General features: G+C 39.5%; 1 protein-coding gene across 1 annotated transcript; it reads right to left on the bottom strand.

Annotated features, from left to right (window-relative positions):
- Window positions 1-571: 571 nt before the first annotated feature.
- On the bottom strand, window positions 572-15461 carry mnd1 (meiotic nuclear divisions 1 homolog). Its single transcript, XM_083973065.1, has 8 exons — window positions 15361-15461; window positions 14220-14285; window positions 13946-14003; window positions 11688-11836; window positions 9281-9355; window positions 9024-9138; window positions 2890-2934; window positions 572-724 (listed from the first exon to the last, which is right to left on the bottom strand). The coding sequence occupies exons 1-8, from the start codon at window positions 15361-15363 to the stop codon at window positions 618-620; spliced, it is 618 nt and encodes a 205-aa protein (XP_083829191.1). The 5' UTR covers window positions 15364-15461; the 3' UTR covers window positions 572-617.
- Window positions 15462-16185: the final 724 nt, after the last annotated feature.

Here is a 16185-nt window from a genome sequence, read left to right as displayed (position 1 = left end):
AAGGAAAAAAGGAAGGTTCTGCAGAAAAGTAAATGTATTTTAAATATTTACAGCACGTGTAGGCAAAGCATAATCCTAAATGAAACCGCTGGAATTTAGTTCTTCTGTTATGCCCAGTGCACTTTTTTAAATGAATAATATATATAAAACAAACAACAGTTTAATTGAGATTTTTCCTTTTTCTCCGCCCAAAGAAAGATACAAACAAAAAGGGGGGACAACACAGAGGAAAAACTGCACCAGCATTTGCTTCCAAACCATCTGTTTTAACCATATAAATTAGATCACTGGCAACACAGATGTGTTCGGCGTTGATCCCCTTCCATCATCAGCTTGGCGCTCTCAGTTTTCATGCAAACAGGTGTCCCAAAAGTCTGAATGCTCACAGAACCCCCTCACCCCTCTCAGCTAAAATGGCTGGTTCAGTGTTTTCTGTGGTTATTCAAAGCCCCCCCCCTCTCCCTCACTCTCCCCTTCTGATCTTTGATATGAATCTTGGTACATCTTTGTTTTTTCACTCAGATGCACCCAGCAAACCTAGAAATGCAGAAACCAGGTCTGGAGGCTTAAACCTGAAGCTTGTAGTTTTTATCTTCCCCTGGTAGAAAGACTGGCAATTAGTCCATGTAGTCAAAGTCCTCAGGGATGCCAAAGGCTTTGTTCATGCGGCTGTCGTCAAAGGAAAACTTCTTCTTTGTCCACGACTTGATGGCAAAAACATTGTCTGAAAACAGAAATCGAAATCAGATGAAATATAAATGTTCACCTGGCCCTCCAGGGTTAGAATCTGGGAATATGAGAATATTTTTTGACATTTCCAAGAACAAACCATGTTGCATCACTGCCGTTCTGGTGAGAGTTTAATTATTTTGGCTGAAGATTTTATGATACTTCCTCATTCGCCATAGATAAAACAAGGAAATAATTCAGGGTATTCAGGTGGCTCTAGCAAGGGTGGGGACTTTGTGATAAACACTTATCACATGAGTGCTTCAGTATTTTGCTAATAAATCTTGACACCATATATTATTCTACCAGATTTGTACATGAGGTGGTGTTTCAGACACTGTCTAGCAATGCTAATGCTAAAGCTAACTGAGATTAAACTGTGTTTTACTTTTGTTTATTTAGTTTTACAATTTTCCTCACAAGAAAAGTGATCAGTCGAACACTTCTGACTGTGACTGACTATCCCAGTTTATTCAAGTAATGCTGTAATAAAGGAAAGCTTTGTACTGCATTACCCGTCTAAAGAATTGATCAAAAAGCTTCCTAGTGTAGAGTAACACCTGTCTTATCAACAGCGAAAGTCAATAAAGTGAATCATGCAATCAGGAATGCTTTCCTACAAAGTCTTTGAAGATCACTCACACTCACTATAATTTTCATATCACAATCTGCAGTTAAAGCGCAAGTGGTCAAATGTGTCGGGGCTTGCATACAAAGTGCGTGGGTGTGTCTCGGTGTGGTGAGTCTGCAGGTTAAAGCATAACTTTTTGAAAATGAAAGTGTGGTGCAGAAGGAGTGGCAGCCGAGGGGCAATTCAGCGCGTTATTAAGCAGAGTTGTTGTTCGCCTGCGGGGGTTCTGCTGTAACCTGCTTGACGAGACAAGCGTCCTGACTGCTGCATGTCACAACCGACTGTTGTGTTGATTCTGGTCATTCATGCAGTTGGTGAGCACAATACAGACTGTACATCCCAGTGCAACACAGGAAAGAGCTAGGCTGATGCAGACAGTGGTGTGAGAAGACATTTTTAAACTCAATGCTCCCTTGTGTGTTTGTTTTGTAGTGTCCACTGCGCGCGAGGGGAAGTGCAAGTCATGTAAGCGGCAGGTCTGACTCATCGTTTCTTAAAATAAGTAATAAGTCAATGGAAGTAAAGTAGGGAACGTGCCAACTCCAAAACATGACTGACACTGACCAGCCACAGAAAAGGTTACCTGAAGGCTCAAAACACAGCTGACCTGACTGGTTACCATGATCCCTCAAAGGCCAACTGTCTCCTAGGTTACCAACTCAGGTCAACAAATGCACAGAGAGAGAGAGAGAGAGAGCCTAAGTGCTGATTAGCAGAGAGGCCGAACACAAAGTGCCCTTACAGCTCGCACTTTGTGAATGTGATTGCCTTTAAATAGCAATCAATGGAATAAGCTGCGCCACAAGTCCGTTGTCTTTCTGCTGAATATTCAGAGACAGCTGTATTATTGGACAACACTATTATTAAAAGATTGTTTTCATTAATTCATTTTCATTCATGACTCATTGTTTTATTTCTTTCAAGAACGGTTTGAGCAGGCTACATTTTAAAACTACACCTTCTTCAGACTTCTCTCCAAAGCCACGCCTCCAGAGCACAGGAAAGCGTAATGCTTGTTCTTTTCTGCTGCAACTGTCTCGTTGAATTTAGCAGGCTATCATAAGCTCTGGCTCTGGTGTCGTCTTTTCCATATTGTAGATCACTGAAGACTCTGAGCACGCGTGTGATTAGTGCACTAGGAGGGAGGGGCAGATGAAGCATCATGATCCAATAAATTCATTCGTGGTGTTCAAAATGATTGGATGGTGTTTTTTTTTTACAGAATTGTCCGTTCCACACAGGTGATGTTTTTCATTTTTTGTGAAAAGGCATTTAATTAATTGGTTGCAACCGGGGTGTTAAGAGGATTTCAAACAATACAATAAGAAATGCTATCCTACCTTTAATTGACCAAGAGTTAGATTATTAAATAATATTATTTCTCTGCCTGAATATTTCTGTGATTAACATCTAATCATTTGTGTCTATAAAAAGGTCAAAAACACAAAGACAAGTAAAATTAGATGAATTGTTGTGTTTCAGTTCCAGACTTATTGTATGTGTTGATAAAAAAAGATGAGATGACTCACCTGTCCACCTTGAAACAGCTTCCTTTGCTACAACATTTGACTTTCCTGCAAAACAAAGTTTACAGATTATATATGCATTTTACAAGATGTCTGAAATGTGTATCCATTTCATATTAGCATTCCCTTCAAAAATAATTTATTCAAATTCATTCAATCATTTAAAATCATTACATCTCTGTGATGAAAACTTAAGGACAGGATTATTACTTAAATTATAGGTTACGCTTACTTCCATGGAAAATGAAAAGCGTGATATTACAGGTCAGAGACGCTGCACATCATTACAGTGTGATCCATTTACTAAGTAAACTGTGATTCCATGGTAACCCATATTCATTAGAGACCAATATGCTTTGTGGTTTTTAAAAAAGAGGCCAAACAAATAAATGTTTGATGTGAGAGTGGAGCTGAAAGTCCTCTGGGCACAAAGGGTTTTCTGCAGCAAAAAAAAAAAGCAAAAAAAAGCAAGGGCACAAGACCAAAAACAATCCAGCAGCACAGACGTGAATGAAAACCTGCAGCAAACAATCTTCTTTATGGAGGAAAGTTTCAGTCAGTGATGTGATGTCTGAGTAGCAGCAGCCATACTCTATCAACCTGGAGCTCCAACTTAACGGCACTTTATTTCTGACTGATTTATCTGTCCATCTATAAAACAACAGCAGGTAACATCATTAAGTTGTGATGCACCTGGAATAAAGTCTTTGAACATTTACTGATCCCATGACCGCTGTCCAGTCCACAAACAGTGATTTGGCTGCTGCACTGGTGAGACTGGACAGCAGCAGCTGCCGGGAAAAACCCGGCCAAAAACATTTGATATAGTCGTCACTACTGGTGGCATGGGTTGCCCGAGCCGCGGGGTAAATCTTTCTCTACGCCGTCTCTACAGTAGTTACAGTTATAAAATCACAAGTTGGTAACCACGAAAAGAAACGGGAACACTGAGAATTTGGACGGCAAGAAAAGTGCACGAGCAAATCTCCAAACAGAGTCAAGGCAGACTGAGCTCCGACTGTTGATATACTTAGTCGCTCAATTTGTGTTTATTAATTTTATTACGGTAGTTTATTTTGCAGTAAAAAGAGGAAACCGTGCAAGTTTGAATCTGTAAATGAGTCTGAGTGACCCAAAATCATGAATATTCATGTTTAGTCTCTGGCCAGATGTTAATACGCTTCAGTAAATACTGAATGACCCAATGCCACATAGGATTAAAAAATACAAACATGATAAACATCATGCACAAGATGGTATACAGACAGTAGTACACATGTGCCAACACGTGAAGCCACACAGGGGCGTGGTGGCTCACTACAATCCAAACATAACAAATGGAAAAGAAAGATCATCACAAACAACTTCTCCAAAATGTTAAAATAGCTAAAAAAATAAATAAAAATAAAACAAAATATTACACCTGTGGACTTGATGTCCAACCTTTAACTCACACGCTGTCCTACTCATAACACACATAGCCCAGCTTTGTTCGAAGTGTCTATTGCCCCTCCCAAGTTTGGTGTTTCTTTTTTTTTTTTTTAACCTCACCCATTACCACAGCAGCTCAGGGGCATAGCAACGATCGTCATAGCAACATTTTGACCTGCCAAAGCCAATAAAATCAAAATGGTGTCTGTCCACTCTGGCACTATTATGTATATGCACAAGGGGTGAGAATGTGTTCTTTTAATTCATTGCACTTTGTGGGTGATTGAATTAGAAAAGTGAAACTTAAACTATCTTAATCTAAATCCAATCCCCACATTTAAATTATGGTTTAATTTGGATTTACTAAAACAATTTCATGTCTTTTAATTAATCCCACTTGTTGCCATGACAGTAAATTGGCACATAATGGGTCTGGTGGTGAACTGCAACTGCTGTCAAACATTTTCAGTGCTGATGACATCACAATAAATAGGACATAATGCATAGTGGTGTGGGTGGGTGTGGCTGCATGTGGACAGAGGTAAAGGAAGTCAGTCATGCGAGGGTTAACCTACTTTTGATTCCTGATGACAGACCCTTTAGTACAGCTTTCAGAAAGCAAAAACTAAAAGTGTGTGTTTAGCTTTATTAAGTTTGGTTTGGAGTCATTTATTATTCATATAATCTTAAGATAAAAAGTGCAATGGTTTAAATGCAGGTGGGTGTAATAATAATGTTGTTGTTGCTTTAAACTAAGATGCTCTCGGTGTCACATCGGCCCCGATCAGGTCTGAGCTCATTCTGCATGTTCAGTCGTACCCCTCGGCAGTAGACAAAACACGGCCTCTCATACTCTCTGCATAGCTGCACAAAGCACTCAGCATACAATTCAAGTTTCACTGGAGAGAGATGCTTATCTGTGACACAGCTGCATGAGTGTGTGTGTGTGTTAAAACAGAAGAAAATAAGACCTGCAGGCAAATGGAGACGGTGATAAAAGTGAAAACAAAGCACCAGAGACTGAAACTTAAGCAAAAGCTTCTCCTTTCTCTTTCTCATTAACTACCGGCTTTGTCTTTTGTCATTCGGGCGCATCGTGCGTGTTTATGCAGCATGTTAAACTTTCAATAACTTTCAATGTCCAGAACACAAGTACAAGCCGAGGCAGAACATCCACCAAGTCGAAGGATCTTACTTTTTACCCTCGCCTCAGCTTTCAGCGAGAGCAGCCAGATCTAGGAGGAGTCGAGGTATCAACTTTTTGTTTCTCCAGATCAACACAAACCACAGAGACACACCAATTCACTTCACACAAATGTTAGCGAGTGGATACACACAATACAATACCCAAGTTTCACTATCAAACAAGATCATGTGATCAGTACAGTTTGCTGTTTTATACTTTCATTTCATCATAGTAAAAAAAATGCTGAATTTACATTTGCCAGTTTTAGTAATCTTTCAGTTTTGACTTGTTTTTGCACTGAACAACTAATGCACACTTTGCTGTATTTCACACAGTATCTAGGGAGCACGGAGGCAGTTCACTACATGGCAGCAGCTGTACTAAAAACATCAGTCCTCTTTCTAACCCCTTTGAAAATAAATAGATCTCTACTGTACTGTCATTTCCTCCTCTTCTCGGGGTTGCCTTATGCTCTCCTGTGAGTTCAAGTCAAGTTCAATTGATATTCAAATCTAAATTAAATCTAAATTATTTATCTTTTCATTAATTAATCTTGATGAAATGTTTGGTCTACAAAATGTCAGAAATAGTGAAATATTGTCAACAACACACTATTTAGAATATATTGTATCATTATTGACTAAACGGACAAATATTCACATCTGTTAAGCTACAATGTGGATTATGTATCATTTTTTACTTGGCATACATGATGAAAAGATGATCTCAATAAATTATAAAATAATGTTCTGTTATTCGAAATAACAATAAAATAAAATATTCTGTTTCTGTTTTATTTGGCTTATACTTCATTTAATTTCCACCAATGTTAAAACATCAAAAAACATCTCATCTCAGTCCGTGAACGTGACATTATTGTCATGGTTGAGTGGAAACATGGGGATGTGCAGGTGAAAGACTAGAAATCTTAACGACACCACACCTGTCGCGTGTGTATGGAAAAGAAGCAGCACACACACCTCTTTTACTAAATGTCAGCTGTAACATGAACACAAAGCAGTGCAGCATTTTTTTAATACCACCAATACCTATGTATGTACACTATGGAGCTATACTGTAAAGGAGGAGTGTAACAGCCATTAAATTGTCATTGTTTGTTTGATACGTTTTTAATATCCTGAATCTATTTGCCTCGTAGCCCATCAAATTGTGCTAATCTTTTTTTATTTTTTATTTTTTTATTTTATGCAACTGCAAAATCCCAATTTTTTTTTTCTTTTTTGTGACCATGTCTGTTACTGTTCTTGTTTTTCTTGTACTGTCCTTTTCTGTTGAGCTGTTTAAATATTAAAAATCCCCCCTAATAAAACATAATAAATAAATGAAAGTTTTTAATCTGATCTCTCTAAGAGGAAGTCAGAGGACACAATGTTCATTTAGGGCCACAATAAAAAAGACCAGCATTGTCAGAGTCACTTTCAGCTGCATGGCTCTCACACCGTTGACACCTACGGTCTTGTCAACATGCACGTTTGTGGTTCAACCTAACAGTTTTAAAGCTGACATGAGATCACATCTTGATGTCGAGTGACCACTTGTGATATGTTCGCACTTCCTCGCTCTGCATTTGATATTAACCATGGGAACCTGTGACCCTGCTGCTGCTGAGTGGACAAAAAGCGCGTTCGCTCTCACCGATACAGTCAGAGAAGAGGTCGGCTGCAGGCGGCCGATAGCTGCACCTCAAAATGTCGTCCTGAGGAAGATAAACTAGATCTAATTGTCTCTGATTGTTAATTACATGTATGCATGTTGTCAACCAGGCAGTAAGGCATTTTCTGTGTGTCTTTTGGTCAATGCTGCTAATCTAAAGCTATTCCATGTACCTATTTTTTGAAAAATGGTTCAAAAAGGCTTAAACTGGGTAGAACGGTGCATCCAGTGTGTGAGTCCAGGTGCAGAACAAAAAGCAAAGAGAGCCAAAAGAGGAAAAAAGATTTGCACACCAGTAAATACTCCCCCAAAATGTATTGAGAGTGGAGGGTCAACATTTCCATCTTTCCAGATCTTCTTCAGGACTAACGGAACAAGAAGTTGGCATGTCATGTCTTTGAGATCTGAAAGATCTGAAAAATTCAAAACATTGACCCTCCACTCTCAATAATGAGAGAAATTTTTGGGGAGCATTTACCGGGGTCGAAACATTTTTTTTTCCTCTTTTGAAAAATGCTTAAAAACCCCACCGTGCAGCCTGCAGTGCAGAGATCGTCCCATAGAAGGTTTTTGTGTCTTTCTAACCACTTAAAGCAGGCTGCAGTCGGCTCATGACTGGTTTACTTCACCTCTCCTCATCAGGCTTGAGGCCGGGTTGAGCTCCTGGAGGACGCCCTGCATTACACCAGCGCTCATGACGAGGATGTAGGTGAAGGGCAGAGAGAGCGGAGAGTAATGGTACAGGGTCGGCGAGGAAGTGGGAGGAGCAGAGTGGTGGTGCGTTTGATCCCAGCAGCAGCACACTGTGGCTCTGAGCAGCTGGATCCAGGTGTGCCTCATAAATGCATTGAGACTCATTCACACCTCCATCAGAGCCACCTGAACATCTGAGATATCGCTCTGTGGGTGGAGGTGTAAAATATGTTCTTCCATGCCCCTGCCTATGTGTGTGTGTGTTTTTTTAGCACTATGAGTGGGTGTTGTTGAATGGTGGCCAACTCCACTGCAGCGCTGGTTATTGATGGATTTTCAGGCTATTGTTTCCATTAATGCAACTATCTCCCATGTCGAGTGATTCAAGGGCTGAAACGGCTTAAGGGTGAAAAATGTCACCGTCTGCCAAGTGCACCGAGTCTCGTTTTACCACAGCGGTTATTTGCCAGTTTATGAGAGGCTGCGCCGAAATAACCCTGTTTATAATGCAGTGTTGTGCGTTTATTACCTGGTGTGAAAGTGCTTCGTTGTAGTTTAAGTCATACAAGAGCTCCTCCGAGTGATTTTGTTTCTTTGAATCGTTTTATCAAAAGATTATCCGCAGCTACAAAACAGCACCATCTGCCTCCATAAGCACAAAAGCTAAAAAAAAAACACACAAACACCTCAGATGTTATGAGCTGAGGTTTTTTTGTTACAAAAAGATTTTTAAATCTGTAGACAAACAACAGCAGATTAACAGAGCTGTGTTTGATCGGCGCAAAAAAAAAAAAAACACGAGCCGGCAAATCACCAAATAAGTCCTTGTTCAACACTTCTCTGAAGCCTGCTGTGATGTTGAGAGCTTTATAAACAGGTGTGTGTGTGTGTGTGTGTGTGACATGACACCCTGCGATCCTTCAGCAACCACAAACATGTCATGCGATGAGCCGAGCGGCCCCGCAACAATGTCACTATGCCGACACTTGTAATAAAACAGATTTATTACAATATCATTTAATTTCAGACAACGCCACACGAGCTCAACAACGACCAGAGATTTAAAACCTGCTCGGGCAGTGATTGGACGTGATTCAATGGAAAGCTAAACCTTTAAAGCGACTTGTTGTTGTGAGGTTGTGTCCGTACTCACTCATCTCCTCGATGACCTCTGGGTCACACTCTCTGTACTTCTCCAGCTCGGCCTGAAGCTGAGTTCGCTCCTCTCTCAGGGCCTGTAGCTCCTTCAGCAGGGAACTTCGCTCCTTCTGCACACACAGACACACAGACACACACACATAGCGTGAGATGCACTCATGAATATATTTCAGTCTTTTCTCATCATTTAAGGTCAAAAATAGAGACAGCTCTTTCAATATGAGGTGGCAGAGAATGTGGAAACCTTCTTACTGTATCTTGACGTCCTACTTTCGCCTTATCAACCAGTTTCTGTACGGATGTTTTCCGCTGTTTCGCTTCAGAAATCTAAAAAAAATTCAGATCAGGTACAAATAACTTATAAGTGAAACACAGTTTTGGTAACACTTTATAATAAGCACACACTATTAAGCATTAATTAATACTGAATTTTTATAACGCATGAATACTCATTAGTATGTAGTTTATAAATACAGTTAGTGCTTAACCCTAACCCTATGACTATAACATTTTTAACTATGTTTATAAACTACATACTAATGAGTATTCATGTGTTATAAACAATGAATTCAGTATTTAATGCTTAACTAAGGCTTAATAGTGTATAATAACGTGTTACCACATTTTTAATAGCTTAATTTATAAACTAATGCAAGGAAATGGCACATTTCTTAAACATATATAGCAGTTCCATAGTAAAAAAAATATTTGTATAGCCCATTTTTACGAACAGTTTGTCTTAAAGGGCTTTACATAGCACCATAACAACATCCTCTGCCCTTAGACCCTCACATCGACTACTAACACTTGATAAAAGAAATCAAATGTGTTTTTGTGGAGTGGCAGTTTTTTGTGCCTTTTGATTTTGGAGATTGCTCACAGCTGCAGAAACAGCTTCACCCGCCATCAGCTGATAAGAGTCTGTCTGAAAATTGGGCCCGTAGTTCATTGTTCTTGATTTATGAATGTGATATTTCCCTGGCAGACACAAGTTTCATACAGTCATCAGTCACACCATGATTGGACTGATAAAAATACCAAACCACATATTCTGACAACTCAATTTTCCGTCAGATCAAAATTTACAGGAACAGCATCAGTTAAAAGAACAAAAAGAAGAACATGGAATAATGACTTTAATAAAAAGGAAATGCTTTATATTTACTGACGGATTTGGATTAGTAATAAAACCAATATTATATTCAATATTACTCTTCATGACATCGACCTTCAAGGATTAGTATTAGTTTGGTGTCGGTCTGTGTCTTACCAAGTGCGCTTAATGAAAAAATGGCCAGAGCCTATGACACTAATGACTCATAAGTGTCAGCAGATATACAATCATACAGAAAGTATGTTTTGTAGTTGTGTTGTAGACTTGACCTGCCTCCTAAACTCTCATTTCTCTTTTTGTGTGTGTGTGTACAGATTTACATTTGCCATCTTAAATAGACGATGGCATTTAAAAAAAAGTCTCACTCAGCATAAAGTCTGCGGTATCCTCACTTGCTGCTCTTCAGTTCATCGTTATGCATGTGGCACAGGCGAATGTTGATTCACAGAGAGATTGCAGCTTCATAACACTGAGCTTCTGTCCTACATACACTGTATCTGGTGGTGGCCGGCGCTGTGTGTGTGTGTGTGTGTGTGTGTGTGTGTGTGTGTGTGTGGAGTCGCCTCCCTCACACCATCTGTGTGCCAGGCAGCCGGAGCGGGAAATGGGTCATGACAGATGACAAGAAGTTCAAAGACGATTTTTTAAAAACTTTCTCTGATAACAAAGCTCTCACAGGCGCCGCAAAGAGCTGCACGATTTTAAGTGGTTTGCTTTGAATGTAGAAAGATAAAAATGTGAGAGAGAGAAAAAAAATCGTCTGTAATTTAACCACTGTTTTGTTTTTACTCAAAAGGAACTTGACCGTAATCAGCATCTCGTTTATGTTCTTCTTCCCATTTTTCTCCCCACTCTCGATTACCAGAAGTCTTTTCTGAGCTGCTGCAGCCCAACCTCATTTACTGTAAACTACAGTAAGAAGTGGGCTTATAAATAACATAATAATATTGTTTTATTTTATAAAATATATGACTTTTGCAGTGAAAATCACAACTAAGCATGTGTGACGTGTATTTTATTGCATTTTATTGAGCAATGCATAATATCATTTAGCCTGTATCACCAGGATACAATAATACTCTCTATTCTCATTCTCTATTAAAACGTATTTGCTGTAAATTGCTGTTTTATATTATATACATGTACTAATAAACCATATATTTAACATTATGTACTTAATGTTATTTATTTTTGTCTGGGTAACACTTTATAAGTACACACAATGAAGCATTAATAAATACTGAATTCTTAATTTATAATGCATGAATACTCATTAGTATGTAGTTTATAAACACAGTTAGTGCTTATCAATGATGAGTAAAACATTTTCAACTATGTTTATAAACTACATACTAATGAGTATTCATGTGTTATAAATTATGAATTCAGAATTTCATGCTTAATAGTGTGTCCTTATTATAAAGTGTTACCATTGTCTGTAAACCTAAGTCTATTTCTAGAGATGTGTGCACTGTCTCTTTGCTGCACACTGAGATATGAGGTCATGGTCATGGTCAAACTAAACTAAAACCGAGGGGCCCCCACCTGTTTCTGCAGCTCCTCCAGTTTGTTCTTACGAGCGTGTAAAGCCTTACTGGGAAAGGCCCAGTAGTAGTTGGATGTGCCCACTCTTTCACAGTCCACCATGTTGTCATCCACCAGGCTCTGCAGCACGTCCTTCACCGTCATGGGAGCTTAAAACAGCAGAGACAGACACACACACACACCTTCCACATTAAAAAGGTCCACTGTCTTTTATTTTCCATCATTACGTTGAGTTCCCAGCAGAGTTCATGCTATTTGTGGATTACTGATTTGATTTGTGAATGACTGATTTATGGTGAAAAGGTACAGCCAGTACGGGCTTCGTACTACAGCCTGTACCTGGTGTTGGCAGCGGAGGATTCGGGTCTCCTGTGTGTGTGTGCTGCTTCTAGCAAGAAGACTAAAAAAACCCACACATCTGCAGCCGATCTGGCTTGTTTTACACTCTTGTGTCAGAGCATCGCATGAGAGGATGTAATAGAGCGGCGTTGCATCGTGAACAGTGTGATCAGTGGTGAAATGTGATCCTCCCACACGTTTGCTCAACCAGTCCGCCGTGAAAGCGAAAGAGCTTATCTGCTGCGTTGAGGAGCTGAGCTGGGTCCTGAGAGAGGGATGGTTGATAATAATAATAAAATAAAAAACTGTGAGGATCAACACAGGTTGGGCTAAAAGTGTCTTTTCCAGCCATTTGCCTCTGTTTTGTTCAAATAGCTCCACTGCTCTTTAATTACTACCACGCTTCTTCAGTTCAGCTTATCAATACCTGGGCTACATCTTGCCACATTTCTCCCCCTCTCTGCAGGAAAAGGTGCCCTCAGTGCAAAAACCTCTTGTTGCCCCCTCCCCCTCCTCCACCCGTTACTCAGCAGCTACGTTGTGCTACAAGTGAAGGGGGTCAGAAACATATGTTTTTAATCACAGCAGCGAGATCCTGTTTCACTGGATTAGTGTTTAGTCCAGTTTAAAACAAAATCCTTCACAGAACGCAGGTCTGTTCCTCTGCAGCACGGAGCACTTGAAAAGCATGTAGTCGTTTTTTTTTTTCTTTCCTGCAATTTCTCCCTTGATACTTGTAATATAAGACTCTGTGTTGACATTAGGGGAATGTGTCTCATGTTAAAAACCAAAGACTTTTCAGCAGAGCCCTGTGCTATGAGATTATTGCTATTGATAGGTCTGGTTCTGCTTATAGAGACTGAATATAGCTAAGATGGTAACAGCTCGTCCTCCTCGTTGCCATGGAAATTCTGCAAGCATGTCACCACAATGTTTTTAAGAATGCAAGAGGGCGCAATAGCTGTTGACAAAGACTGTATGGCAGAGAGTGGTGAGTCAACAGTGGCCCTCCAACAAAAACGTTTGGGCTCCCAAAGCAAAGATCAAATGTTACCCTTAAAAGTTTGCTTCAATTTGCATCATCTTGAGTAGCAATGTAAATATAACACTGTTAACCATGCGTTCATGAACTGTGATCTACATTCAAAGTCTTGTAATTCACTACAAAGCAGCATACATTTGCATATAAAAGTCATCCGTACTGAGCGAGTTTCAACACAACCCTCACTAACTGTGCAACAACAAATAGCTCTGACAAAAATAAACTTGCAAAGTGTTCACTCACTGTCGACTATCTCATGAACATCTGCAGAGAGACTGGACAGTAGAAAAAGAAATGTAAAGAAATAGCCTATAAAAACAGCTTGGCAGTGTGATTAATGTGTATGAGGTGCAGATGCAAACTCACCCTGGTCTATCAAATAGATATGAGAATAATCAGTCCCAAAACACTTAAGTTTAATATATGTTTCCTGGAGTTTCTGCATGTTTTACTAAATTAGGACTTTACAACCAGACATTTATGACTGCAGTGCATAAATTTACTACTTCCTCTACAATATTATAATAACAAGATTTTCCTAAAATATGATTAAACATGACCTGACCCAGGGTACAGCAGTAGTAATGCCTTAAATGGTCTTCTTTAAAAGAGCCTGAAGTTGTCTTTACAGACTTCCGTCGCCTGCTGATACCTTGTTTCCCTAAGAAACCACGAAGCATTTACTGCATGGACAAATAGAGTACAATGTTCATACTAACCGGATGTGTTTTGTTAGAAACCAGAAGGGGAAATGTGCCAAAGGCTGTATAAAGACTGTTACAACAGCAGATGGGAGCATGTGGTTTGACCGTTTAATATACTGTATATGTTTGAAGTTGATGACATTGCTCTAATCAAAGTGTTGATGATTACTCACAAATGCCCTTTGTCTTGGGGGCGATCTTCTCAATGTCTTTCAGCTGAAATACATCTTTCTAGAAAGAGGATGAGAGAGAACGAGCTTAAACATTCTTCAAAATGCAATAACTGTATCTGATTATGACATAACAACATGAACACACCCATGCAAGTGCAATATAAAAGACAGAAAAGGGGAAATATGTCGGCTGTTAGGCCTTTTATCATATTGACATAGTTCCCTCATTAGACTTGTTGTGTGTGTTGCATGGCATAGCGATGGGAAAACTCACCGATTCAAAGAAAATCTCCATCATGCGAGTTCTCTTCTCCTCCAAACTCAGCCCTTTCTTCTTTGACTGTTTGACAAAAAGTTTAAAGTGATTGTGTTGCCTAATGAACGACCCTTGTTTAGGATGCAAAAAGAAACGTGTCTACGATTATAACTACATTTAAAGTTTTAATGATGAGTACTCAGGGCTCAGTGGCCCCTAACTTAAAATTTCAGGAGCGCAAGTGGAAAATTTAGGGGTGCACATCGTAAATCTACTTGCAAGGCAAATATTCACATTTCCTTCTCATTCATGATCCTCACACACATTGCTCTGCCACTTGTAATGACAGATAACATATTCTTTGAGTTGCCACTTCCACATTTAATCAGTGTTAAAATTTAAATTAAAATAAATGCAAAATTGCTGGTTGCACATGTGCAAGTAGATGAAAAATGTACTTGCACCGGCTCCAGACTGCCCCCATTTAGGAGCAGACTGCCCCTGGAGCCCTGAAGGAACATGCCTACAATTTATATATCTACATTTAAAGTTTTATGATGATGTAATTAAGCACTAGTTATTTCCATGTTGTGTGTAATGTACAGTACTGTACGTGTTGTTGTAGTTTAACTTCCGGCCACCAGCGGCAGCACTGAGCAACACAGCAGGCGCAGAGGAAGAAGACAACACCAGTGTGTTGTTCATGGAAATAAATTACCAGCACCCTGTGTGCGTAAAACGTATTTTTGTCACTTTATATTCCTCTAACAACGCCACTTTCCCTAAAATAGCTCACTGAGGACTGTGTTAGTACTTCCCTTGGTCCTCCTGAAAACGAATAACGTTACTGTTTGCAAACCTGAAACAAATGCGTCAGTCGTTTCATGACTTTCACTGAAGTTAAATATGACTGCCCTGATTGATTTATGGCTAGAAACATAATCAGAGACACGGTACAATTTCGCGAGCTAATTAATTAACGTTAGGTAAATCCGGTGTATCAGCTCGGTGTCGTTATTTGCGTGCGTTCCCGTTAGTTAAGTTAGCTTGTTCTGTCCGCAGCTGAGCTAACTTAGTCTGTTTAATCTGTAAATTAGCGGACATCGGTCGTCTCCTGCTTCTTCACATAAACTCCAGGTAAAGGTGAACATCTCCTTACCATGTTGCTGCGTTGGTCGTATCAATAACACCAGATTACATGAAACATTGGGTGTAAAGTAGTTATCTTCTTCTTTGATGTGTGTTTATAATCCAAACAAGATGAATGTCAGTTACATGATACTGAATTTTCCCGCGGAAGGCTGTGACGATTTTATGTCGCCTTCAGGGCTCCTCGTAAATTTAAATATCCGGTCTGAGTGTAACCTCTCAAAGTTAATAAAATCAGTCGACTTTTAGGACTTCTTTTCACAAGTCATTAACATGGATAATGGGGATATCTGTAGGAGTTCAACTATTGCTGATGGCTTTCTGAGTTTCTGGTTTTAACGCGGCTTATGGTCTAATTTACCACGTTTCTCCGTTTAAACGTTGTCTTCATTTGTGGTTATTTCCGACTACACTGAAAGGCAACATTCCCTTAAAGGGCCAGGAGCGGTGTTGTTTGGTTTCACCCTTCTTTTTACAGTCTATGGTTTCACCTCGTGGTTTTATGGCGCCCTCTGCTGATAGATAAGACAAACTGTTTAATCAACTTGTTGATTGAAAAACAATAACTTAGCAGCACTTTGAGTGAGTGAGTAATCTTTTAAGCAAAAAAATGTGAATAGAGATATAACTTGTTCAAATTTTAAGCGTAAATGTTCTCACAACAGTTTTCTGTAACAGCAAATGTTCACCTGCTTCAGGGAATAATGCTGGCAAACTATTTACTAACATTTCATACACTGGAGAAAACACCAAATGGATCTAAGTGTGTATGAGACACAAAGCAGAGTAAAATATTAACTAAAATGATTTGTCAATCTACAAGCCAAAGACCTCG

This window comes from Trachurus trachurus (genome assembly GCF_905171665.1).
Source record: "Trachurus trachurus genome assembly, chromosome: 1".
NCBI classification, from domain to species: domain Eukaryota; kingdom Metazoa; phylum Chordata; class Actinopteri; order Carangiformes; family Carangidae; genus Trachurus; species Trachurus trachurus.
This window is presented reverse-complemented; position numbering and strand designations above follow the sequence as displayed.

Bases quoted from the DNA above. Each gene is read 5' to 3' on its own strand.
- mnd1 (XM_083973065.1), bottom strand. The intron at 9,356-11,687 runs GTGGGGGCCCCT...AATTTTTTTTAG, and splicing joins TGGAGGAGCTGCAGAAACAG to ATTTCTGAAGCGAAACAGCG. The intron at 725-2,889 runs GTGAGTCATCTC...TTCTGTTTTCAG, and splicing joins AGCTGTTTCAAGGTGGACAG to ACAATGTTTTTGCCATCAAG.